Source organism: Stigmatopora nigra, chromosome 3 (genome assembly GCF_051989575.1).
Source record: "Stigmatopora nigra isolate UIUO_SnigA chromosome 3, RoL_Snig_1.1, whole genome shotgun sequence".
Classification (NCBI taxonomy): Eukaryota; Metazoa; Chordata; class Actinopteri; order Syngnathiformes; family Syngnathidae; genus Stigmatopora; species Stigmatopora nigra.
This window is the reverse complement of record NC_135510.1, coordinates 12,873,062-12,901,057: the sequence shown is the minus strand read 5'-3', so window position 1 is coordinate 12,901,057 and position 27,996 is coordinate 12,873,062. Positions and strand designations below refer to the sequence as shown.

At 38.9% G+C, this 27,996-nt stretch overlaps 1 protein-coding gene across 3 annotated transcripts in view; it reads right to left on the bottom strand.

Annotated features, from left to right (window-relative positions):
• Window positions 1-35: 35 nt before the first annotated feature.
• htatip2 (HIV-1 Tat interactive protein 2) overlaps window positions 36-27,996 on the bottom strand; it is a 34,957-nt gene continuing 6,996 nt past the window's right edge. The window contains exons 1-7 of one of the 3 annotated variants that reach the window (XM_077712483.1): window positions 3,860-4,169; window positions 2,869-3,058; window positions 2,681-2,788; window positions 1,875-2,012; window positions 1,725-1,786; window positions 765-988; window positions 36-578 (exon numbers count right to left, since the gene is read on the bottom strand). In XM_077712483.1, coding sequence (XP_077568609.1) covers window positions 778-988; window positions 1,725-1,786; window positions 1,875-2,012; window positions 2,681-2,788; window positions 2,869-3,058; window positions 3,860-3,984 — 834 coding nt within the window. In that variant the 5' untranslated portion in view covers window positions 3,985-4,169 and the 3' untranslated portion in view covers window positions 36-578; window positions 765-777. Of the gene's footprint in view, window positions 579-764; window positions 989-1,724; window positions 1,787-1,874; window positions 2,013-2,680; window positions 2,789-2,868; window positions 3,059-3,814; window positions 4,170-27,996 lie in introns of those variants that run through there. The other 2 variants (XM_077712485.1, XM_077712484.1) reach the window with 2 other exon arrangements.

Below are 27,996 nucleotides of genomic sequence, written 5' to 3'. Positions count from 1 at the left end.
ATATAGTTTTCATTTTTTGTTAATAAAACACTCTATATTGAGAAAATGTTATATTTGCACATATGCTATTATATAAGGTTACATTATAGTAGAGGCAAATATTAGAAAAAAAATACATCAAAATCAATGACACCTCTTTTAACACAAAAGAAATGTTCCATTTATTCCTTTTAAGAACCTCTTGCTCGTAAAACCTGTGCTGAAAATGGGTAATCATTGGTCACAAGAGGGCACTACAACATAACAGACGAGTGACAGAGTATTACCATCACCAAAGGGCAATAATTAAATACAATATAATGGAAATCGCAAAGAAAAAGACAAACTTTGACAAAAAGCCTATGTATATTCTACCCAATAAAAAATAAAAAAGATGCAAGTATGAAATCTTTAAGGCAGCGCGGTCCTTAGAAAGTAAGATTGGTGAATTATTAATCTTAAAATCCGAGCACTCAAAATTTTGCAGGAAACTTTCAGATGCAGAAGTACAAATTCAATCAAAAATAATAAGTACACTCATTTGACATGAAGTGATGACCCTGAGCTGCAACTTTGCATTTTTTACCAACTGCATTCACCTGAAAACAGAAAATATAAAATATGTTTAGAAGCAATAGAAGGCTGCTTTAAAAAAAAAAAAAATACAGCTGTGTCGTGTCTCGCGAGTGTTTAAGAAAAAGGTTTGGGTGTGTTACATTTCTGAATCATATATTAATATTGCATACAAGAGCCTAAGGACCCAGTTTTAATTTCCCAAAACTTACTTAAAGAGTTTCTTCACAAAAGTTTTCCCAGGGTTGAGATGGCTTTATTCTCCAGGATCTCAACCTTGTTTTCTGGCTGGAGGACGGTGTTTGATACCATAGCCTTTGCCACCATTTCAATGGGAATGGACATGGATGTGGAACCAATAGCAGAGAAGGCAGTAAAGAATTGCCTGGCAAGCCACTCGGCAGGACGACTCTCTTGTCGATCAACCAGCAAAACCCTGGTGAAGAGCAACAGGATTATAAAACAGGAATATGTAGAGATCATTGATTAGCTGTAAAACAATGGCCGATGATGTTCTTCTGTTCTCTAACAAAGCAAAATACATTGAAAGCCTGTATGCGAACTTGTCATGAACGGTTTAACAATTTCACATTTGAAAAGTTAACAAAAACTGCAGCAAGCAACAATGGCAGAAAACTAAAGCAGATATCTATCACAGAAAAAGACTGCTACCCCAGCAGAAAAGCGTGAACAATAAATTCTATTTGTTTTGCTGTCACATTCAAAATTTGCTGGCATGTCGAGACACCAACAATGCAAAGTGAATTCTAAATATGTTTCCTGAAGCAGTGTGTACTGCATTAGGTTCGGTTAATGCTACCATTGCAAACATATATTATAGGCTCTTGGTGTATGGGACAATTTTGGTCCCCCCCCCCAAAAAAAACAGTATACATTACTATAATTAATCACTATTATTGTCTATATTTGTCCATATTTTGATGTGAAAGTATTTCAATTTATTAAGGGTGGGATAACTCTTGAATAGGAACGATTTGGGAAATGGATCAATGGTTTATATTCGGTAAAAAGTGTTTTTGCATTTTAACAGTGTGACTAAATTGAAGTTATATAGAGTAAAACACACCATAATGCTGCCAAGCATACAGGAAACATTTTGGTTACAAAGTTTATGTCCAATGGGCAACATTTGAAAATCCTAAATAACTCACCCAGGTCTGTAAATGGCATATCTGTCAAAGTCCAAGGCATTTATATCTGCTTCTACTTGACCCTGAAAAGAAAGTCATTACATTTAGTGATGCTATTATGAGACAAATGTTTAGAGAATTCATATTGAGGGAAAAGACAGAAAGAGACACCTTCACTTTCAGGTACAGGAAGCTGCTGCCTTTATCAGCTCCTCTTGACGACTCAAGATGGAATTGTGTGCAGCCTCCAGCTTTGGCAAGCTCAGCAGATTTCAAGACATAGTCATGATCAACTCGGATGAATCCTTGCTGAAATCAGACGAGCGTCATTAGCAAAGATTAGCAACTGTGTCTGAGGTATCAGAGGAATCTTCAAAATGGTACTTTGTTGATTTGTGATCATTGTCAGTTAAATGGAATAATCTACTGTTGTTTTATACTGAGAGACGGCTTGGAGGAAATGTAGAATCATGAAGTAGACATTAGGCATATCGAATTTCTGGGAATTCTTCTGGAAAGGTGAAGGAAAATATAATAAGATTGCGTCAACAAATTAACAGGTCTAGAATGAAAATATTTGCCATTGCTGCAAATGGAGCGTTTTTGCCAAAAGCAAAGTTTGAAGGGAAAAAAATCCATTATTCATCTTCAATGCCAAGTGTTGCGGGGGTGCTAGAGTTGAACCCAGCTGACTATGAGCAGTAGTCAGGGCTTCCCCCTAAATTGGTTGCCAATTAAAATGACTTCTGATATTATGCATGTTTTGACTACAAATAGATTTTCTAAACATTTTGCAACTTATTTGTTAAATAAGCACACGGCTTTTAATGGAAAACAGTATTGTTGGGGTGACCCTTGACATTTGAACGGGACTTTATCTGAGTGGACATAATATATATTTTGTGTCCATCAAAATGTCCACTTAATGATAAAACAGGAATTGTCCCTTTGGGAGTAAATCTGTATATTTAACTCACTGTCCCTGCTTTTGCTTTAGTAGTCCCAAGGCAGCAATAGCCAACATCATGGCCCTGGAAGGCCTCAGCATAATCATCAAGTTTCTCAAAGTCCACCACCTTTTGAACCTGAAGGCAGAGAAGACATCGCCAAATCAAATTAAATTGTTTTATCAGGAAAAGTGTTGCTTTAGATTTGCCTTACTAACCAAGTTGTCAAACTCTTTGCCCTCAAAGTTGAGTTGTCTTCTCCCAATGAGTGTAATCTTGGAAAAGATGTTGCGCAGCTGTAACTCCTGAAGGAGCATCTTGCCGGTTTCCCCCGATGCTCCAAGGACAAAACAGCTTTTGTTTTGTTGTCTGAAATTTTCTTCTAACCTTTTCATATCTGAAGTCATCCTGTGTACAAAAATAAAAATCAAGTCTGCATTTCAGTCACATGGTGGAGATATGTACAGTATGTTCATGCAAGTAGCTTGGATATAAACAAGGTTCTTTTAGTTTTATGATAGCGGGGCTCCTTGATATATGTTTTTTAGTGAGTTGCTTCAAGTTGATTCAATGTTAACAATAACAAATGGGTTAAATTCTCATTGTTTCTCTCCAAAATTCAACCTATAACTACACTAATCTCTCTGCAGAATCTTGCAAGAGTTGATCGTAATGTACGCATCCAACAGCTAGTTCCATTCTGATTCTTAGAATGATTTGCCCGATTAGTTAAAGTACTTTTTTTTTTTATTCACTCCTTTTAATAAATAAGTGAAATAATGGACGGAATCTGTATCGATGTTCAGTACATTTCAAACTGTGCAATTAATCCGATGTTAAAACTGAATTCATTACTGTTTCTCATCTTCTGAACCGGTTTAATTGTCCAATCAGCCAACCAAGCATGTTTATTGGTAATGTGAAAGGAAACCGGAGTACCTAGTACATACAAACTCTACGCAGGTGGGCGTGACCTGGATCTGAACCCAGGACCCCAAAGCTGTGAGCCCCACGCGTTAAACACTAGCTCCACTGGGCCGCCCGTCGTTAGATATAAAAGGTTAAAAAGTATAAAATGAGCCTGAAATGGCAGTTTTTACGTATATGTACTGATTTTTCTTACGTAAGATGACTATTTACGTCCAGCGAGCAGTAAGCACTCACAGATAAAATGTAAGGCGCTGTCAAATGTCAAACTGCGATCTTTACCTGGCGACGTGAACTGGCTCTGGGTCGTCTAAACCCTTGAAAACAACTGCGATGGTGGCGATCGAGAACGCTAAAAGGCTAGTAGCTTTCCCCAATGTGACGCCCAGTCGTTTGGTAAGAGACATCACTCGGAACAAGTCCTGCACTGACACAACACTTCCTGGTTCCCTTTCGTCTGTCTTTCTGCTTCTTCCATTGGTTGAGCTTTGCAGAAAAAAACACTGTCACAATCCTGTCTTCTGTCTACGTTTTATCATTGTTGTTATTTTACTGACTACCTGATAAACTAGAAAAATATATTTCTATTTTTGTTAGCACTCTCCACGTTGCAGAGATGATTATGAGACGATCAAATCAAATGACGTCATCGTCATGACGTCATCTCTACCACCGGGCCGCAATCCTCCGAGCGTATAAATGTTAAACAATATATTACATATTTGACCAATGTAGTGAATTCAGATTTAATGCTCGATTTGAAATATTTGAAGTTACCACCCAAAAAGAAGTTACAAATGCTGAACTGCTTTGAAAGAAGATGAGGGCAGGTGTAAGGAAAATATGGCTCGGGAGCCATATGTGGCTCTGTTGATGGCTCATATGGCTTTCCGCTAACATGTTAGGTAAAATATAAACACCACTGGTAAGGGAGCTGAGTCCGGAATTCACCAATAGAGGTGTCACGTCAGCACTGCTGCACCTTTTTAATATTTTTTTTCTTAATTAGACTCTTTGGCATGCATACTCCCATTGATTAACAACAGTGTAAAAATGTTAAAAGAATTCAGATACTTTCTTTTTACTGTAAAAGTGGTGAAATGACGAAAAAATGCATGCATTTTCATGTATTTTGTATTTATGTATTGGCCAGAAAATACTACCAAACTTTAATGGATGGGGCCACCCACATTATCATTCCTGACTTCATTTATATTGATATACCAAAATGACCACCAGCAAGACTTATTTGCTGGTAGATATTACTTGCAAGATCCACAAGACCAATACATAATTCTTGATGCCTTTTTGTCTCTCCTTACTAGTGATTTGCAAAAATACTAAGTACTTCACATTTTGCATTCATTTGAATTCCCAACATTCTATTTAGTTATCGTTCCAATTAAAGCCTATCAAATGTATGAAACTGTCAAGTTACGTAACGTCTGGTGATTGGCACTGACGAGGGTGAAGGAGAATTTGCTAATTTTAGTTAGTATGTCCAGCAATTCATATGAATGGGACAACAACATACACACACTAAAATGAATGTTTACATTATATGGTTTGTCAGTCAACTAGGCAGCAATAATTGATGAGGAATTTTTGTTGAAAGTGAAAATGAAATGAGCAGTAGGCGATTTAGAGGGCAAAACTAGGGCACGACAAGACAATAATAGCAGTATAATGGATCACATTTCTTTCCAAAGATTTTAGAACACAAACCTTGAGAATCTGATTTCAGGGTACACAGTAGATACTTTTCTCATGTAAGTGTTGAGAGGACTATCAGTGTGTCAAATAAATTCTGCAAAGAACAAATCAAACCCTGAAAAGGCCTTTCACTTTCACTAGACCAGGGAGGGGGGTTCATTAGTAGAAAGACCAACACAAAGAAGGCAAATCCAGTCACATGCAATGAATTCATCAACTCCCCATGTTTTGAACACCCCATACCATTTGGAACACAAGACATCGACCCAAGCTAATAGAATATGATGGCACCAGGGATGATCCTTTAAAGATGTCAGCAGTAAGAGACAGAAAGAAAAGAGGCCTTAAACTGGCACTCTGCTCAAATGAAATGTCGTGTCTTTGTTCCTGAGCCGCAGGTGCTAATTGGGCCTAACGGTGGGGAGGAAAGCTGCTGCTGGGCCTTGTCTGTTACACCTGTTGGGTCATTGTCTCAAGCATTGATCGGAGAGGAAGTCGCAGTAAGAAGGCTTATGTCTCCTTCATTGCGTGGCAGAAACGTGGTTCAATTTCCTTTTTAAAGCCTCGCTGCTGGAGGTAGAAATACCAATGGTAGTCAGTAGTCAATCACATTTGACCATTGTTGGGCTTTTAGCAAGGGATGTATAGAATTCAGGTTATGCCACTTCATTCACTGATTTTTCCAGCTTTTTCTTTCAACATTTCACATACATTTGTCGTATAGCAGGCTTATACTTAATCTTTACTGCATAAGAAAGACACTGGGTAGTTGTCTGCTTATAACTTTGCCAATTCAATGATGTGGCTTTTTCTATTTATTGTACAAGTTAAACTAGACTAAGTATTGCTTATGTCAATTGCAGATACTGTATATACTGTGTGTATATGTATATGTGTATGTATATATATATATATATATATATATATATATATATATATATATATATATATATATATATATATATATATATATATATATATATATATATATATATATATATATATATATATATATATATATATATATATATATATATATATATATATATATATATATATATATATATATATATATATATATATATATATATATATATATATATATATATATATATATATATATATATATATATATATATATATATATATATATATATATATATATATATATATATATATATATATATATATATATATATATATATATACATATATACATATATATATACATATATATATACATATATATATACATATATATATACATATATATATACATATATATATACATATATATATACATATACATATACATATACATATATATATACATATACATATACATATACATATACATATACATATATATATATATACATATATATATATATACATATATATATATACATACATATATATATATATATATATATATATATATATATATATATATATATATATATATATATATACACACACATATATATATATATATATATATATATATATATATATATATATATATATATATATATATATATATATATATATATATATATATATATATATATATATATATATATATATATATATATCATATTACTCTTTCATATTTATTTTTACAATCTTATTACGACACTTCTTTGACCAGTTCAACGTAATAATTTGCATCTTTGGCGTTGTCAATCATACAATAGCAATAAAATAAATGTAAACCTAATGAATGAGTTAATCTCAAATTTGACAATAAAGCATGTGATAGCTTTATTATATTATGACTATAGAATTACTTCTTAATACTTTTTAGACCATAATGGTAAAAAATGAGTGATAGGTAGATTACAGCCAAATATTTTTTATTTATTCTAAAATTCCATACAAAAAAAAAGATTTATTCTTCATAAAGCTTATCGTTATTAGGGTTGTTGGAGAGGTTATTGTTGCTGACTTGGCCCAGGGGTAGAGTCCACCCATCAGTCAAGCACAGATTTGAAACATTTGGGGTTACAAAGTTCATTTGTGCTGGCCCAAACTGTCACTGTCAATTTAGTGAACATTATGAAACAATAAAATTGCACAGTTGAGCCTTTTTATGAATTTTTCATAGATTGTTTCTTTTGATTCCATGCAAACAGCAAATCTTGCATAGACACACAAGGCCCGATATACAAGCACCCTCTGTATGTGGCACACATGAAGATGTATAGACACACAAACAAAGCTTAAAATTCAGGAGTGCTGTTCACAGACCCTGAAGTGTGATGCTAATGATGGCAATTAATAGAGCCTGACAGCACAATCTGCTTCCCATTGTCTCCCAATAAACAGCCTTACAGTCCACATGAGCCACAGAGGGGACAACGCTTTGAGAAGCAGCGAGAGCAGCAGACTGCGGCCTGGGTGGAGGGTCACACCTCAGGGGACAGCCCTGATCCTCAAGTGGGGATTAACTCAATTAGAGAGGCCCTGTTTGATCAAGATGCAGAATCGGATGTGAACCTATACGAGGCATGCGTTTTTATGTGTTACTGTTCCTATTATTTGTAAGTGTAGTGCAGCTGGTGGCATGGTGATGTATTTTACTTGACTTTGACCTTCAAAACAATCAATTTATTGGAATATATTTCTTCAGTATTCGAGTTCTACCTGACTTTCATTGCGCATTTTGCCGATCAGCTAATGTGCAATTGGTGTGTTGTTATTACTAACAAAATCAATAACTTTTTTCCAGGTACAATGCAAAATATACTGTAGTACTGGAAGGCCTTTGTATCCAATTAACACAGACACTAAATTGCATTAAGCTTTATGCTCCTTAAGGTCAACCAAAACAGGTGCTCATGGGACCACATCACAGACTTCTTAAATACCCCATACAATAACAGCAAGTACTGAAACCCGTTTTCCCTCCATCTGGGACCAGACCAGGAAGTGAAGTATTGTCAGGCTCCCTTACCTGCCAAGCAGGGAGGCATGCCACTTGCCCCAAGACTTAGTGCCTGTGCAAGGGGGTTCACACCAATGGACAACAGTTTCTGTCATTTCTACCTATGCAGAGCTAATTGTGAAGTAGCTGGGATGAGATTCAGCACCTTCGACCTTTTCATACTACCCATCCTTGAAAGGGTTGTGGGTGTTGCTGGAGCATAACTCAGCTGTCTTTGGGCGAAAGGCGGACTACACCCTAGACTGGTCGCCAGTCAATCGTAGGGCACACAAGTATAACACACAATTTATCACATTTATCACCAACACAAGTTTGTGTAGGTGATAAATATTGTACATACTGTGATGAGACTTTCCTTTATCAATCCCTACATTAATTATTACACCCCAGGATTAAACAATTTCACTCATAATATAAATGTAATTTATAAAATAATTTTAAATAAAAAAGGTCCGAAATTGTAGGTGAAAATGACAAAGGCACAATGAAATAATAGTAGGGCACAGTACATCCTCCTCAAGCTTTGTTCGGGTCTCAGACTCGCAGCCAAAGCAGGGTATCAGTGGTGCTCAGTGGAGCTTTTCTGCTCAAAGGGCCACAGCTAAGCAGTGATGAGACCTACTTTTCCTCATATGAGGAACAATGAACTCATTAAAGGGGCAAACAGATTATAAGTGTTTTTCAATAGGCCACCCCAAAGAGTCTTTGGGACCTGACCGGTCCCAGCATGTTGAGATAAGAAGACTTGCACATCTGGCTAACCACCTGACTTCTTACTGTCTGGGAAGGGTGCATTTATAACAGACTATTAGGGGAATAAAATAATTGCAACTAGTACAAGACTTGCGGAACATTGTTATTTCTTTGGAGCACATGCTGATTTATACTGCTGAGAAAAACAACCTTCGTTTGAAAGGATGTATATTGGCCTCTTTTATGTTTGAAAGGCTTTATCCAAATCAATCCTTTGAAAAATTTGAGAATCACGTTTCACTGCCAAGAGATTACTCAGACATCATTCAAAGTTGTTTTTTTTTTACATAAATTATTTTTTTTAAAAGTGTGATTATGCAAGAACACACCACCCTTAAGAACTCCATGTCTTCACAAAATGTTAAAATTTAAGATGATCAGCTTCTCAAAAGATAGCAAGAGGATCAAATGATAGTTACAATGGGACATTCCCAAGAAAAAAAAACTAACTTGAAACAGTTGAATCTGCATGCTCTCGTACTATGAGGTAATAATAGCATAATGCAGCAAATCCTCTTAGCTAAAACTCAAAGCCAAACAGAAATATCCACGTTCAGGTCTATTTGCAGTCTCAAATCTCCTCTTTGTGGAGAAGCGGCAAGGTTTAATGACTCCTTTGAACTGGCATCATCTTTAACAGAGTGGCTTTGGGAATGTCATCCAACTAACCTCTAGTTTCGTTCCCACATCTAGCAAAAGTAATGAACGTCTTTCGGTTTTTGGACAACAATGATATTTACTTCTTAATAATCGTCCACCGCCATATGCAAATACTATGAAGCAATTACCTCAATAAATACTATGAATGCTACATAAGTTAATGTTTTCAGAAATGCAGTCTGTAAAGAAAAAAATCCAGCAACAACAAGAGTATTTTAGACAGAACTTGAAAACACCATTGAAAGATTATGTTTTATTTTAATTAGCTTCAATACATTCTTAATAATTGTTTCCATTAGCATTATTCTGCCTGTACTTAGCCAGTACTGCTCAGAGTCTTTGATTCAATGACACACTTCCTTAACTTAAAATTAAGACAATTTTAAGAGTGATTTCTTTTCTTTCTATGAGCCTTTCCTTCACTGATTTCCTAGTCTGGAGTTGTAAATTTCGGCTATGGTGCCATCAACTTTTGCAAAGATAAAAAATACATTTAAAAAATAAATTAAAACACACAAAATAGATGAGCTTTTGAAACTCCAACAAATGCAAATTTGACTTTTAGGTCTACCACAACATGTTATGTGCTTTCTTTTTTGACTAAGAATGATAAAGAAATCAAAGCATGACATCAATGGGACACGAATTTGGAAAAAAAGGTATCCCATTCATCTCATTTGTGCTTTTCTATGTATTACAAAGATGTCCATCTCAGAAATGGAAGAGGAAAGAAGGGAGATGATGTCAGATCATGACAGACCCACCACAGCACAGGGACCTCCCTGCTGATGAGCAAACATGACTACAAATGGCAGAGCCTGCCAGACAATACTTGGTGAATAGAGGCTAATTAGCTGGAGGCTAATGCCAGTTTACTAACACCTGTATTAGCGTGCTTGCTCGGCAGGGAGTCGGAGATGGCGAACAAGCACTAATCCCTCATAAACCCAAAGTACTACTCCCTAGACCTGAATTAACATATCTTCAAGTTTGCGAGAGCTTTTGCTGAAATAACTTTAGAAGTAGACATAGGCACTGTACATAAAATTGTAGAAATAAAATGCACAACTGTTAATCTGAATTAATGCATTGTTTGATCTCTCATAACCATCATCTTCAATTACCTACTTCGTCCAAAACTTTAACTAATCCATTGGGTGCATAGGAAGGTGAATGTTGAATTAGAACATTTATCATATTTGATCAATGTGATTTCTGTTCCCAAATCATCAACTGAGACCTACGCCTGATACTTGTTTTTAATTCAGTCCACATTGGAGAACACAAAGATTTCTAATCAAACATCGACAGGTGCATAATTTCTCCTGTTGCCATTTTTCATTCTCTCATTACATATTGACCTTACAAGGCCCAACCCACTAAATAATTGCCAGGTAATAAATATTCTTCCATTCTAAACCTTTAATGATCCCTCAGACGGAACAAAAGGCCACAAAATGAAAATATACTTTCTATTAAATTCAGATCCAAGTTACTATAATACATTGTTTTTTGTCAGTGGAAAAAGTCACATTTGCAAAATGCACGTATCAACTATGATTTGTATGGCCATCTAGGGTTAAGATTTACATTTACCCGCCACACATAAATCTAACATTTACTCCAAAACTCACTTTTCATACAACTCTAAAAGACGAATAGGAACATGTATGCATGCACGTTGAATCTCATGAGCTCTCTCTCGTGTTCACACCCTATTACACTGCCTGGGTGGTGTGGAGATTACACAGTCCCTGTGTTTATCAAGGCCAATGTGTGTGTTCGGGATTAGCGAGATTTAGCATTATCATCAAGACCGGACTGGCTACATTCCCTCACTGCCAATAATTTGGAGGGAGGAGAAAGCGGCTGGTCCATTAGCTCAATCTGTTTGCACAGGAGCCAGCCCGCTCTGATCCCCTAATTTCTCACCCCCTGTTTCCAAGAGGATCGGTAGCTTTTGTGACACTGGCATGGCGAGATAAAGGATGGGACTAAAGGGGGGACATTGCTTCGGAGATCACAGTCCGTGGGGCATTCTTGTACACTTACCAAACTAATCAGTGTGTGTAAACACAGTGAGACATCTTAAGGGCTGCCGATTTAAAAGTGCAGGGCGCAGGGGTTGATTAGAAAGACCTGTCTATGGACCACACTTGGTGTCTTCAGACGCTCCATGCAGTTTGGTTTGCAAGTTACCCACATTTCACTTTAAGAGGAAAATATAGTGTCTTTGGCGCTTGAGAAAACAACAGAAGCCCACCTGTTTTTAGTTGTGTTCATGAGTACCTAAAAATGGAATGAAAAAAGATAATGTATTCCAGTAAATACAGCGTGCTCCTTGTCCACTACAATCACTTAGCAAACCGAGCCGAGTCTAAAAAAGGTTTGATGCATATACATCCCTAGAATATTCTTCCATTCATTTTTTTGTACCCCTTAGCTTCACAAGGGTAGTGGGGGTGCTGGACTCTATCTCAGCCGACTGTAACCCTAACCCTTGCCATAAGCAGGTGCATGTCAATGTTCCCTCTAATTTTTCAAATTTTTCATGTAAAACATGCTATAAAACACAAAAACATAAGAGTGGACAGGGCTACTGCCACTGGCAGCCGCGTAAACGGCGCCATCATGGGGTAAACAAAAAATTAGATTTTATTTACTGTGCGCCTTATGATTGCTGCTGCGCAGAGAAGACGAGAGTAGTGTGCAATTGAACATCTTAGAGGGAACATTGCCCTTGACCCCAGAACTGTGAGCCAGACTTGCTCGCCAACAGGCCACTTATCCCTGAATATAGCACATTTGGTTTGTGTCCTCACCAAGAAAAAGATTTAAAATGTCACAGCGTGCGGCATTGATTTTTGAAAATAAATAATCCTTTGAAAGATGGCAAAATTCATGTTGACAAAAATATGCAAGTTGCAGAAATTGTCCTTTATAAAATGCATGTCGAAATCCCATTCAGAATTAAGTGCGACACCGCCTTGGAGAACGAGATGTAGATGTAAAATCTCTTATCCCTAAGGGGTTTGTATTATAATAAGCCATCAATCATCAGATCTTAAGATGTACCCCAAAGGAAAACAGTTTCTTAAGCAGTCAGTGACTCAGTGACGTCCTTGGTTTAAGTGGTCAGATCAGATGTTACTATGAATTCCCTGTAGTCAAGACCTCTGCGAATAACCCTCACACCCAATTAGAGAACATAATGGGAGCAAAGATACAATGACAGAGTACAGGAGTTAAGAGGAGCTACACATGCTACCCTGCTAGTTTGTCTGTGGAGACAGAAGGGTCATGTTGCAAATCTGTCCACATCCATGGGACTCTACTGGGGATTCCTGTCCAGTGCAACCTGCATGTGCAGCTTATGATCCAGTAATGACTGCTTTGGTGCAAATCTGATGGGGGACCTTGGGGACTATGGTGTCAAGCAACCTCGGACTAAAAGGAGCTTTGATAAGGAAAGTGGCCTGGTTTTGGCAACAAGAAAGAACAGGTTCTCTCTAATAGGATATGTCACCATTGACTTGTAGATAAGCACTAGACCAAAGAATCCAGTTAAAGGCAACTGCATATGTTCAGAGACAAAATTTTAATTCCAGTTAAGATATAGATCAACATTATGGGGGAAAATATCTCTTTAAAGTCTTAAAAGCATTTTGGACAGTATTAATAGAAATACAGGGGGCACAGTTTAAAGATATATCCAGTAAAACTTGTGTAGTACGCTATGATTTGACAGTTTCACAACAGTTTAATAGCTTGACATTCTTCATATTCAACAAAATTATGGTCTATGCATTTCTAAAAATAAAAAAAATAAAACACGAGATTATTAAACTTTAAAAGTGGCAATCGTACAAGACTATAATAGTGTCTCGGAGGACATCTTGTATAAAGCAGAAATTGAAGCACACATATTTTTTCAATTATTTAAAGAATCGCATAATAATCATTCAGGAAGATGTTTTAATGTTTTGCTTCAAATATTAAATACACTACTCAATTAAGTTGAATTTCATTGTGAATGTGTCAATGGTAATGTGGCAAGCAAGAGCTCGACCAGGCTATTATGTTAAGTTAAGTACATAACGTTTATTTTTTTCATTCAGCTAACAGAATAGGTCTTAATTCATCTCATATTAGGAACTTACTCTTCAATTATACCATATTATTGAAAACACTGTTCTAAAGAATATATTTGTACATAGTCTGATTTAAAAATCGCAAAGGATTTTCCCTTCATGTCAACGCCAATAGCCATGGCTTTGCTGCGCATTAAAGTAATGACGAAATATCCAAGGAATCACACGTCTTCCCTTGTTAAGACTGAGTGGAATAGTGACAAGATGGAGAATTGGACTATGATCATGTCTTATTGCTATTTATTGATTGCTCTAATCCTATGAAGGGAACACAAGTACTGCGTGTGTTAAAAGGGGGGTTGGCAGCTGAGTTACGGGGGTTTATTCCGTCTGCCTGCCTTGTCAGAGAAGGGGTACTTGTGTAGTGAAGAATGATGAAGGCAGGTGGTGTGACTAAAGCGAGGACAGGACCAAATTGGGCGGATGGAGTCTTTAGCATAGGGAGGAGGAGATGGGACAGGGGTGTCACCAGTCAACAGGGCCGGTCGCAAACATCACCTCGCACCACACCCACCCAACTGTTCCTCGTTCAATACTCATTTCTCCTTCTTCCCTTCTCTCTGCCTGTCTATGCCTCGCTTTATTTCTTTGCTCTCCTTCTCTTTTCTTTTATTCACAAAATGCATTGTTAACAAAACGGTTTACAAACCCTGGCCGGTACATTATCCACGACCGCCTCCTGTGAGATTGATTTAGGCAAATGGATTCAGAAAGAGACGGAGGGGGCTGCGTGGAAATGGATAGTAAAGGAGAAAGCCAAAAGGGGTGTGTGGTTGCTTTACAAATCCACCACATGGGCCACGTTGAATATTCCTTTTCACATGCATTTTGAGCAGCCATACATTAAACGCTCATTATACAGCCTTTATCTGCAAGAGGAGCCTCCGTCTCTGGGAGGGCAAAGCGGCTAAAGACACACTATGATCTCCTTGCATATGCATGCATGGACCATCTTTACAGATGATGGTATCATCCTCTTTTGCAACATTCCCCGACTTCACTGTGCATCCAATACAATTACGTTCTAGTTGCTAACGGGTTAAGGGGAGTTATTTCAAAATTTTCGGGTAAAAATACAAGATAAAAAGTAGTTAAAAAAAGGTTTCAAAGAGAGCAGTTTCTTTAATGGTAGGGGGACAAAAACTTTGCCGTTTAAATTACTGTAGTAGCAACCATTTATACCCATTTCAGTTTGTTTGACTTTTTAACTACTTTCAGCTCCACTTTCACAGTGCGTTTCTCTTTCCACATGACAATAAGATCCTTTTCTCGAGGTGTGTGCGTGTGTGTGTGTGTGTGTGTGTGTGTGTGTGTGTGTGTGTGTGTGCAAGGGGAGGGGGCAAAGGTTGAACTGGGCATCCCATCATGATAAATCACTGCTTAATGAGGAGTCTATTGTGTCTTCACATATTGTGTCGCCCTCCACACCATCCCCTCCGCCGCCACCTCCTCCTTGTGTCCCTTAGAGCGCTACCTTCGGGTTGTTAAGCTGACACAGATAATGAACTGGCCGCTTTGAACTGTCCTCACAATATTGACTGGTTGCACACAGCAGATGTCTCCCTGGCAGAAAGCAACTGGTAAAAGCACATTAGTTTAACAAAGAGATCTTTGCTTTGCAGGGGTGGGGACTTGAGAAGAGGTGGCAATGGGTTCGTGTGGGTGTGTTGTGAGGGATGATGGGGGGGTTAAAGGAAAGCTTCTAAGTTGACAGATCTGGGTGATTGTATCAAAACAACACATTTGCCAATATGATGGACAAGTGGCGAAAAGTGGACATGTTTTTAAAGTGAATATCTTTGTTTTTAAAGTATCGTGAACATGCGTGCTTGATCACAGTTCTCTAAAATGCATATGAAATAAGAGTTTTAAATTTTTAAAAGGGCTTTGTGCATTTTATGTTGGTCATGGCTGTACAAACAAAAAGCCACATGAATTAAAAACTTCAAATTAAGCAATGCAATCATATAATGATGCAATATAACTAACAATTGTTCAAAGTTCGTTAACTTGGAAACTTTCCTACATTAATTAGTACTTTATAATTTATATTTATTCTGCTATTTACCATTGTAACTAGTTTGAAGAATTAAAAAAAAAAAAATTAATGGAGACACATTCACCATCTTGGCCCAATTGGTCTTACATATAAAGTGAGGACAATGTACATGCGTAATAGTGACTTGTAATAACATTTAAGAATGGAATTGAAATCATTTAAAGAAGTGTTTAAGAAGGCCTATTGAAAAAAAATCACTGGTAAGTACAGTAATAGATTATTCTCTGCACTGTGACTGGTTGGCCACCGAATAAGAGTGCCTCCTGCCTCATATCCTCAGTTAGCTGGGATAAGCTACAGCACCCCCTGCAACCCTTGTGAGGATAAGCGCTATAGAAAATGAAAGAAAAATATCATTCTTTCTTTTCCCTGTAACTTTCATCCTTTCCCATTTTTTAGAAGCACACATGCGCATTGTATGAATTCTGATTGTGATCTACAACCTCAAACCTATTTTTTAAAAGATAACTGTATTAAAATGGTAAAGTAATATTTTCAAGGCCCACATTCATCATTCAGATAAAGATCAAATGACAACTGCAGTATATTCCAGATTATGCATAGAATATATGAAAACAAACTGATTAGTTGATGGCATCCCTTGTAGTCTAAAAATAGGGGATTTTTGTTAAATTTTTGTAAATTTGTGTAAAGTTATATATTCGTTGAACGCAATTTTAAAATTCTGAATACAGTTTTTTTCAATATTTGGGGAATGATTATTCTTTTAACTTGATATGCAAAAAAACACTAACATCCCAAGAATACTCAGATATGTGTATGCCATAAAACGTGTATCATATTGAACAATTATTGTTGTAACATATTCAAATATTTTAAAAGCTTATTCATATTCTTATGCATGATCAAAAAGTGTGTATTTTAAATGTCACATGCTTCATCTGAACAATTATCGAGATACAATATGGCCATTCTCTTCATCCACATGAATATAGTAAAATGGCCACATTCATTTTTGCTCTCATTTGGTTGCGGGTGGGTGCAATGTGGCCGGCGAGGCGACAAGTTTCTTTCTGCTAGAGGGACGGCTGTCTAATGGGTCAATAATAAGCCGTGACTAAACGTCCCCCTGAGGGGCAGCTTGGCCAGACATACGCTTGGAGAAAGCAGCAGAAAGGTATGAGCCACCAACACTGATTACCATATAATTGCAGCCATTGTATTTGACATGGAGAATTAGTAGCCCGCTAGGTGGCTAACTGGCCTTTTATTCTGTCTCTGACGGGATAAAAACACACAGGCGTACACAACTCTTACAGGAAAGAATGAAGCAATATGGAGACAAAAGTTACATAGGCAAAAAGAAATTTCACAGAATCTTCAAATCGCCAAAACGTGGGAATTTTTGGGAGCCAATTTGAGAATATTTCAGCAAACGTGTCTGGCATTGATTTACACATAGATTATATAAAAAAAAAGTTTTAAAAAATGAAATAAAAAGTCTGATTTGACACTAGGCTACTGTATGGATAATGTTTCAACCAAATGAATGAACGTTTCAATATTTATTTAAGCCAGAAACCTTTGACACCGGCTTAATGATGGAGAGGAGCCATTTGACCATAAGTGCCAAAGTCCATTCAACCTTTATTGTTTTTTCCTACTTTGAAAACATGTACACGCTGCCTGCGGTTGTGAGGTTGTTAGCTCTATCCGTTAGATGTGAATCCTTGTTCTCTTAGTTTTGAAGCTTGGTTTCCAGGACCTGGAACAATTTGATTTGGTTTGTGGCATAAGATCTTGTGAAGTTTAACAAGACCCGCCGCCACAGTCCCTTCACCCCACGTGTGTCTAAACGATCACTTCCTTGCATGCCTCGCATTGCAACAAATCTCCTTTCAATGATCACTTTTCACTCTTTGGGCTTTCTTGCCTGACTGAATCTTTTCTGAACTGGGAGGGAACGGAGAAAGAAGCTGAGAAAGAATTTCTTTTCCTCTTAAGGGTTTTGTGTGATGCTGGCTGAGTGAACGTCCATTATAGAAAACCCAGACCACCACTGGATGACCCTGCTCGGAGTGACAAAACCCAATTGGTCACGGCCGCCAGCAGCTAATGGGCCAGAGAGGAATAGCACTGGGTGGGTAATGACTGTATTCTCTGCTTTTCTTTTTTCACCCTTCTGTTGCCCTCATAGCTCTGCATTACCCCTTCGACCACCAGCTCGTGCGCTGCCTGCATCATTTCCTTTTCACCCGAATGCCTCCCTGTCCTCCGTCTCATTTACACTGCATGTTCACCAGGCAATTTTTCACAGCGTCTGCGTGGTCCACTTGACAACAGATGCTGTGGACAGGTCAAGGCAATCACAAGACCATATGCTTCAATCAAAAGACTCTCCATCTTTTCTAACAGAAATGAGGTCCCTTTATTTACTTGAGCAAACAGAAATATGAAGAATACCAATGGCCTTGTGTTTTCAATTGAGTAACAAACTGCTTATTTCTAGTTTGAGTCGATTCCTGCTCTAGGGGGGCGTGACACTAAAGTTTGTTTTCATTGAGATAATGGATAATTACACTATTGTCTTAATGCATGTTTAAATATTCAGAGTCAAAAACTTGCTGTTTAACAATCAGTCATTTAAAATAGTGTATTGCATTGTTTTCTTATCTTTAAATGGCCCAACATGCATATTTTTCATTTGAACTTTCCCAACAAACCACAAAATAATGACGCCACCAAAAATATGCAGACTACAATAACAATGAGCTTGTTCACAACCTTAGTGAGGATAAGCAGTTGAAGCGGTTGAACCTACTGTGTAATATAAATTACAATGTGAAAAAGCAAAGATTAGCTTAATTGGAAAAACAGCCTCTCCACGAAGTTTCAAAGTTACAACGAACATAGCCAACACCCACAAACTTCCAAACGTAACAACCACCCACCGACAGCCACACAGAGCAAACGGTATTCAAATTAGATATATATTTATCCGAAACTAAACAACAAACTGTCTCACTGTCCTGGAGACTAGTACGCCACCTGCCGAGTATAGCCGCAACTGAGACTTCTCTTAGAAATGTCATCTCGACATCAACCTGGTTGCGATGGGTTTCTCAATTTTCATTTTTGGGAGACCTTTTCAAGGCTCTCTTATGTGAAATTCAAGTTGATGATGAGGCTTGTGTTCCCTCGGCAAGTTTGGGATGGGTTGCCAGTGGATGGAAGGAGTGGACAGGGCAGAAAAAGAGGAGGAGGGGGAGGAGATGATGGCGGGGAGGTCACAGCAGCTCTATTGAAGGCCTAAGACAACACCACATAGAATGATAGACTCCTCTGGATTGTTTGTGCCTCATGGGCCGTTCTCCCTCCTGTCTCCCTCAATAGCACCCTTAACCGCAGATGCGAGACTTTCACAGGTAGCAGAGTGTGTCTCTGTCCCTGCATCTGTGTCCATGTGCTTGTGTTTGAAGGGTGGAGCTCAGTGGTGGTGGAGTTGTATTTAAGATATAAAGCCTTCTAGTCCTATGCTTGATTGCCCCGCTATTGACACTCTCTCAGTGGTTTTGAATGGCTCCCTTAGACGCCAGTGAATAAACTCTTACTCTTACGCTTCCATACATCACCCTCCACTCTGCTCTTTGGCAGATCCTCCCCCTCCTCTCTTACTTTGAATTTTCCAGAGAGTTGAGCACAAACCTTCAAATTGTCATCCCTCCCCAACAAAAGGCTCCGCACTTCTCTGCAAGTGTTTTTCAGAAACCTTTTCGTGGTCACAAATTCATGACTCACAAAACGCACAGTGAAAAGTTCTGGACACATTGGAGGGTCTTTGCTCCTATGTGTGTGTTCATGATCTATTGTACAAATGTTAAGGCCCATTTTAAGACTTGTAAGAATTATTCATCAAACTGTTGGATTTCTTGCTAGTTCGCCAGATGGGCACAGAGGCACTATCCATTTACTTCTAGTTTACACCTGAAAGAGTTGCTAAGGTGGAAGCACTTTTCTGACAGCCTACTCCAGGGGTGGGCAAACCAATCTTTAAAGGCCACTGTGGGTGCAAGTTTTTGGTCCAACGGATCCAGCACAGACAATTTAACCAATCAGGTTTCTGCTGAAACAAGAAGCACCTGGCTGCAACCCACTGATTGCACTTCAAAAGATGTCAGGTTGAAACAAAACCACGCACCCACTGAGACTTTTTGTGGAATAGTTTGCCCACCCCTGGGCTAACCATTAGCCTATATGTCTAAAAGGTCCGCCTAAATGCTTTGACTACTGTCAGCAGTTTCCTGATCTATTTGGCAATTATTGGCTCAAAAGAATCAGACAGATCAGTGCAAGGAAACTATTAGGTCACCCTAGTTGATTGATACTTCAGGGACATTGCTTGACAACGTGTTTCTCCATTAAACTTATTATCTAACCTGTAATCAGGGATTGGCTTGAATCTCAATTTATTTACCAAACTTTATATAGGTCACAAAGAGAAAATTATTATACATTGGGGTAATAATTCAAGATGAACGTTAAAGGGTTTTTTTTTCATTAAGACTACCATGATGCCACAGAGGCAGCTACAAACAGTAAAACACTACAGACAAAAAAAAGTAAATTCCTGGTTTTGCAAGCCAGCATGTAACATCCACTGGTAAATAAAAACATACACGATGAGATAAAAAGATGTTTGTCAGAAATGCAACACATTTTGTGTGATTGCATCAGATGAATGAATTTGATTGAAAATCCATCTCATTCCTTTTCAGTCATTCCTTTTTTTCTTCATCATTTATAAAACATGAATTACCCATATACCTTTCCAACAAGATCAATGCAATTTTACATTTCCATTCTTAAATGTCATTGCCAATTATAAGTCACTATACATTGTCCACGCTTTATATGTAAGACCAATTGGGCCAAGATGGTGAATGTGCCTCCTTATGGTCGGGTTGAAACCATTCAAATAGCTTGCAGAGTGGAAGTGCAGAGCTTTGCATATTCTCCAGTCCTCAGGGACCTAAACCCAGGCTGGCCTACCTTTGTGTGAACCTTAGGGACTTTATTGCTCTGATCAAGCCTCCATTTATACAAATGACACAAAAACAGCATTTACACCAACCTGGTTCTCCCCATCAGATTTACCACCAAGCTGTTGCCCTTCTGCTCCTATTGTGAATGCTGATTCCTTAAGTCTCAACATTACTTAGATTTCCTGGATGGCTTACTCACATGAAGTTTAGGATATGGTTTTTAGAATAAAACTCACAGATGGTGGGTTATTGACAAATGGATTGTTTTTAAAAACTGTTTTAGTAGGAGAAAATAGAGCAATGACTTTGTTGTTTTCCCCCCAACTGTTTTCTTTTTAATTGCACTTTCAGGTACTTGAAAATCTCCAACAAAAGATCTAATATAGGCACCCGAAAAAAAGGTACTTTGAGGCCCTCTGACCCTCACCCTCATCACTGTTTCAATCATCTCATGCACTTGTGTGGAACTGTGGCTAAATTAGTCTGCTTAGAAACACACAAGTGTCTTAATTAAAACTTCACCCTCTTTCCAAATCCTCCAATGCTTTTTATTCTTTGCCACTTATCCTCCGTCCTTGGACGAAGCAACGTCTCATCCATTGGCAAAAGGGTCAGATCGTTGACTTGCTCTCCGACACTTTTACTTGATCACTGGCCTCAATGGAGAGTCCCGGTTAGATACAATGACGTTGCAAATAAAAAAAAGAGAATGACTGTCCAAATTAAATCAAGCAAGGCAGGCCCATACAGCAGAGCCCCCAGTTTGAGCTTAGCTCACCCTCCCTACTCCTACAGCTCTTGAAGACATTCTCATAAGGGAATGGTGAACACAGTGGATGAATGGAGGTTTTCTTCCCAGACCTCCTTGAGAAGCTACTTCTTGCTAATTAACTGGTGCTCTTTGTCATCTCCTGTAAGGACGGAGAATCTTGGAGCTTTCAATAACGCTTTCTCAATTGGCAAGCCCTCACCAACTGTCTTCGGCTCTAATTCTCGCTTCAATCTGTTCTTTGTCACATGTTGCAATAGCACATGAATTGATACCGCTTTTAATTAATTAGATCATTGTACCTCATCAATGCCTTTATTTCGGTTCAGCTCTCTTAGTCCTTGGAGGGAAGCGGATGGTGATTATCAAATTTTTTTTCAAAGAATTTTCACAAGAAAGCAGTCTAAAGACTTTGGTTTCCCAGTGTGTGTATAAAGTGTCTGCGAATGGGAATGCATCTGTGAGACCTGAACTGAGATGGCGTTTCCATTCCTTCAAATTTTTATTCAGTGATGAATGTAAAACAAATGTGTGTACTTCTTCAAATATAGCAGATAACCACATGTATTATTTTTCCGAATTTCCTTTTCACTGAGAGAGCGACTCATTGCAAAGGAAAAGAAGCTCCGATTAACCATGCAACAACTGGCAGCTGTAAATTATTTTGTATCTACTGGCGTTTCAAAAATTGTCTGGGATCTACACATGTCGTGAAGCTAATCGGTTTGGACTTAGAGACTGTGACGATGCAATTTTTACTTCTGATGTAAAATCTGTCTGTAAAGTCAGGCAGCATATTTGAAAGACAAACCGGTGGGAAAGCCAAAATATAGTCATGCTGAAGGTCTTGCATTGGGTAGAAAACAGACTGAGAAGTTTCCTCTCTTTGTGGTTCCATGGGTGCTCGGTTATATTTTTGAAGTTTTAGTCCTTAGTTAGACAAAGACAAGGTGTAAATATCTGCCATCCTTCCATTCTTAAACCAACTTATATTTAACCACACACGAAAGTTGATGACTCTTCTCATATTTTGAGTGAAATGCTCACATTCTTACTCTGGGGTTTGGTCGTTGTCTTTGGAGTGGACTCTCTCTCAAGCCTTTGTTCTCTTCTTGACCTTAAATGTCCTCGCATTTGGCCCTGCAGAGCAGAGGTCACACTGCAATAGATGACCCCTTTCCCTGGCTTGCTCTTCAGGGCTTTTGTACAAGTACAAGAGCTCTCTCCTCAGCATAGCCACCAATAGCTAAAAAAAATAATGTGCTTTGAGCAGTCTGCAATAAATGCCAAAGCAATGAAGAATGTCAAATCTGAAGATTATAATTACGATTACACATTTTGGGGGGGAAAACGGGCCTTCCTGCACTCCTTACATAATTCCACTGGACTGTCTCAAAGCCACATCGTTGTCTGTATTACGTGAGTTGTTCCTAGACAGAAATTAACTACTACTACATTGTTCCTAATCTCTATGAATGGGGACATTTCTTGCCTGTTAAATTCAAAATAGTCTGAGATCAGCAAGCTGAGAAAGGAGGTAACTGACCGAAGAAAAGAGGGACTGGGTAATATGCTTGATGGTTGGTGGAACTGACAAGACAAAAGGGAAGGAGTTAAGACCTGTTAGAGCAGAGGGCACCTCACCTAGTGCTCATTATTGGCCCTATAATGCAATGAGGGGATCAATTACAGGCCATTGGGGGATTGATAATCAGCACATGCCAATGGTCCTTTATGTGACATTCAAATGAAGTATATTGGACTATCCCAAAAACAGACCTGGGGGGTCTGCTGACTGGAAAGTCAGTCACAACGCATTATTGCTGTTTGTCTGACTAAAAACCCTGACCATCACGATGGTCATCATGCCTCAGAGAGTTTCAACAGGTTTAATGGACCAGCTGATGGTCTACATCCGGGTGGAGGAAACCCAAAACAGCTATGTAAGAATGTTAACCATCTCTGAGACGACTCTACAAATGACTTCATATCCTGAAAATCATGTCAGATTTTCTTTTTCACAATTGCTGTTACTTAACCGACTATAGGAATTTCTTTGGAATTGTTTACTGATGAAAGGAAACCAAATAATCACGGTTTATGCTATTTAAGACAAGATAGAAGAATATGATAATGAATGATATTTTTGAAACAACCATTTTTGCATCAGCTGCGCTATATATGTTCCCCAAACTCTCAATGATTCAGTCGATGGTTCGGTCGGTAACATTAAAAATGAGCAAAAGTATGAACCAAATGATGTTAGCGAATGTCTCATTTGGATTAAACACAATCAGTCAGTGTGCTATCATTGTGCTCGACAGCAATTAGGAGAAATTATGCTGTTTTGGAAAACGGCTGTAAAGAATCAAAATAGTTGTTTGAACCCGGATTAATTGTTAATGATTGTCAACACCTCCAACATATTTATTGAGGCTATAACTATAAACTAGCTCTCTAAAACAGATCAAACCTTGCCAAAAAAAATAGAACAAGTTAATGACTCTATTGTGAAATGATTGTCTAGTATGATTTCAATAACTGTCTCGCTGCATTATCCTGCACTAAACAAAAGAACAAACAAACAACAAATGTAGAAACCTTTACATTATTAAGTCAGCAATTTCCCATTTTTTGCCCCAATTTGAATTGTCAACATGATTAATAACGCACAGCACTGGGTTTCCACCCATATTTACTTTCTATTCTTCCCTACCAAAACACTAAATAAGCTGCTTGAGTCTGTTAAACATTTATCAATGACCACACGAATGTTGTATCTGCTCAAAAACGCATATTGTATTTATAACAGACCCAAATATAGACAGCACAGATTAAGGGTGATCTATTTCAACCCATTTCCTACACAAACTAAAAACATAAACATGGAAATTGGCAAATGTGTTTTATTGTGGATCCTGGATAAAACAGGAGAGGCCAAGTGCAAGAACTGTGTCCGGCCCTTTTTATGCTCAACTAGAACCCTTTTGAAAGGTACGCGCACACACACAGCAGCCCACGCAAACAGACACTTGTGTAGCAGGCCCTGAAAAGATCACTGGTTTCCTGCTGTTATGCAAATGCGTCAAAACGCTTGAGTGAGAATTATATATGAATCCAATGCAGCTTTCTCTCTCTTTTAGGAATGCTTAGCCACAAGTGCTGAGAAGGCTCAATGGCAAGCGTCCGCTTCACTCCCTGGCCATGCGTATTATTCAGCTTGACGAGACGCAAACTGACATAAGCACCCGGGCTCACTTTCACCCACTGGCAATCCGATTATATGGCCAACACGGCATCAATGCTGCAGGGCCAACAGGCAGTGAAGTCCGTCAAGCATCCCCTCCTCCACCCAAGCTCCTTTCCCCATTCATGGCTCCTTCTTTAACTTCCCTGCACAGCTACCCCTCTTAAGCACACGCACACGTGCACACGCAGCCACACACACACAGGTAAAGTTTCAATGCACTTTCTTACATGTTTTTCCTAATGTTTTTTTCCCTCTCAAATCCAAGTCAACAAACCAAGCGTAAGTCAAGCCACCTCCCTCCTCAAGATTTATCCCTATCCCTCCTCACTGACAATACCTAAAACAAGACTATAAATTCAGAGAATCCTACACACAAGCATATTAATACATCTTTCAAACATCATTGGCAGACAAAGACAGTATTAGGCAGCTGCATGCGGCGGCCTCCTGAACCCTGTCTCAGGCCTGTTCATTCCATATTACTCAGATATATCTATATCAAAAAGGGGGCTGCAGGTTGGCCTGAGGAGAGTCAAGGCTAATGTCACCATGGGACTTCTAAACTAAACCAGTGTTGACAACCACACAAGACGGGCTTTTCTAACGTGCTGCGTTGTGACGCTTGGGTACTCAGACGGGGCACCCGTTGAGGCGGCGGGTGTTTACATGACGCTGTAGCCCAAAAAGATCTGGCCGCAGGTGCTAAGAGGGGGCTCTCTTCGCAAATCGGCCCGCATCCGTGAAACTAATGTAGAGATGAGATTAAACTTGCGAAGGGACACTTTTACAATTGATTCACACTGGGTCACTGTGACAAATGTGTGCGCATGTGTCGGGAGGGAGAGGCCAAGGGGCTCATCGAGGACCGTCACGAGGCGCTTAATGGAACATCACTGTCGGATTATTGCTGCAAATGAAAAGCCTGGCGAGAACACCAGCACACCTAACTCGTACTACTCTTTATCTGATGATAGGTGACATGAGGCATAAGACACAAGTGAATTTAAATATTTATAATGTTTTCTATGAATCCTAATATTTGAAGGTGGGGTTCAGTGAGCCGAAGGAGGAGGGTGCACCTGCCTAGCACTTTCCAAACAGGGATTTGGAGCCACAGGATAACTATGCTTCCTCTGCACCCCTCTGTTTTGTCTGGTATTAATGAGCAATTAACTCTGCATACACGCTCATGGACAAAGGTTTTGGTTGTCAGATTATGCTAATGATGCTGGATACGCTTGCACCATGTGAATAGAAAGAGTTGTGGTGATCCTCAGAGATGGGAAAATGATATGCAAACTGTAGCAACATGTGCACTTGGATTAGGACAGCACCCAACATCCATGCTGATGAAAGCTATTCAACATACTTTAAGATGGGGAAGCAAGAGTCCCACTTGGAATGAAAACAATTCAATCCTATGTATTGTTTTTTAAGGGGTTTACGGGGTAGAGACCTTAATAATGGGGGCTGGAAAAGCTCAAGTGAAATCTTTGGAGCTAAATACGAGCGAGAGAACAAAACTAAGAAGTTGAACTCCCTTGGCCAAGTCAGAGTGAACAGGTGCAGTGGGAGTTCATACAGAACGCTTTGTGCACTGACATGGCACCAGTCCATTTGGTGGGAAGGGGGTGGAAGGGGGCATGTTTAATACAAAGTTAATATCGATTTAATGCTTGTCACTGCGCCTGGGAGTCTTGAGGCTCTGCTAATTCACTTGTGTTGGGAGGGGCTTTAGCATCACCTTCACCAGATGCTGTTGAGACCTGGAGCTGCCGGTGAAATGAGGTGAAGCCGTGGCCAAAACACCCGGAGAGGGAATGGGTGATAAGGTGAAACCAAGGGAACAAATGGATTGTGCTAAAATAGACATTTGGATAACTTCACGTGGCAGCAGCAGAAGCATGCAGCATCTTTAATGTGTTGCGAAATTAAGTTACAACAGCTAATGTTGATGCCAAAGTGGGCGAGCAGTACGGCTAGCTGAAGTGACTTTAGTTTTTTCTGGGGCTGGGAGTGTACAGAATAGAAGAGTTTTAAAAAGCTTTGTTACTCTTCATGGTAGGAGACAGTGTTTTACATAGAAATGGTTTGTGTACAAGTGTTTAAAAAAACTTGCAGTACAAGGGACTGCCACTAGAGGCTGGCTTCAACTGACCATAATGTTCATTCATTCACTTTATCGTATCCTTAACAAGAGTTGTGGGGGGTGCTGGAGCCTATCCCAGCCAATTTCTGGGAGCAGACAGGGCACAAGGAGATAGACAACCAATCCACATCTTTTTAGAGCAATTTAGAGTGCTCAATCATCCTGCCGTGCATATTTTGTTAGGATTTGGGAGGAAATGGGAGTACCTGGAGAAAACCCACGCAGGCCCGGGAGGAACCTGTAAAGCAGGAAGCTTGGAAACTACCAAAGATTGAAAGCGCAATCTTAAAACTGCAAGGAGGAGGTGCTAACCACTCTATCACTGACACGCCCGCTACTATTATGTATCATCATCATCATCATCATCGCATACATATAAACAAATAATTTTTTCAAAGGTGTTACTCATAAAGACCGTAAGCTGTCACCGTTTGATGTGTTTGGCGTTAAATGGTCCTTGAATGGCTGCACACATTGACTGGTGTCACACGAGGCTGCAACCAGTCAGCGCAATCTGTTGCTTGACGGCTTGCTGAAAAGACGGGGAGTTCCCTCTATTTGCAGCACCCACGTCACCAATAAATAATGAGTGAATAATCAAAAGTAACCACCTGTCGGAGTTACGACACAAAGGGACGACCTATGGAGAAGCTCTCATGCATGTGTAACATTTACTCAGCCCCCTTTTCACTTAATGCAGCAGAAACACAGACAACACAATGGTGGAGTTCATCTATTTACTAAACTGGGCCTGCCACCTCCGTTTCTCCAAAACCATCCAGCCTTCTGATGAAAACTATTTGAATTACCATAGCACTTAATAAAGGACAGAATTCCTAACTGGGAACAAATAGGAAAATTTGTTGTTGAACGTCAACAAACACGGTTAGGAATGATAACATCAAGGATTCAAGTGAATTGAGTTGGGGGCAAAATGAGGGTAAGAAACTGCTGTGCACACTGAT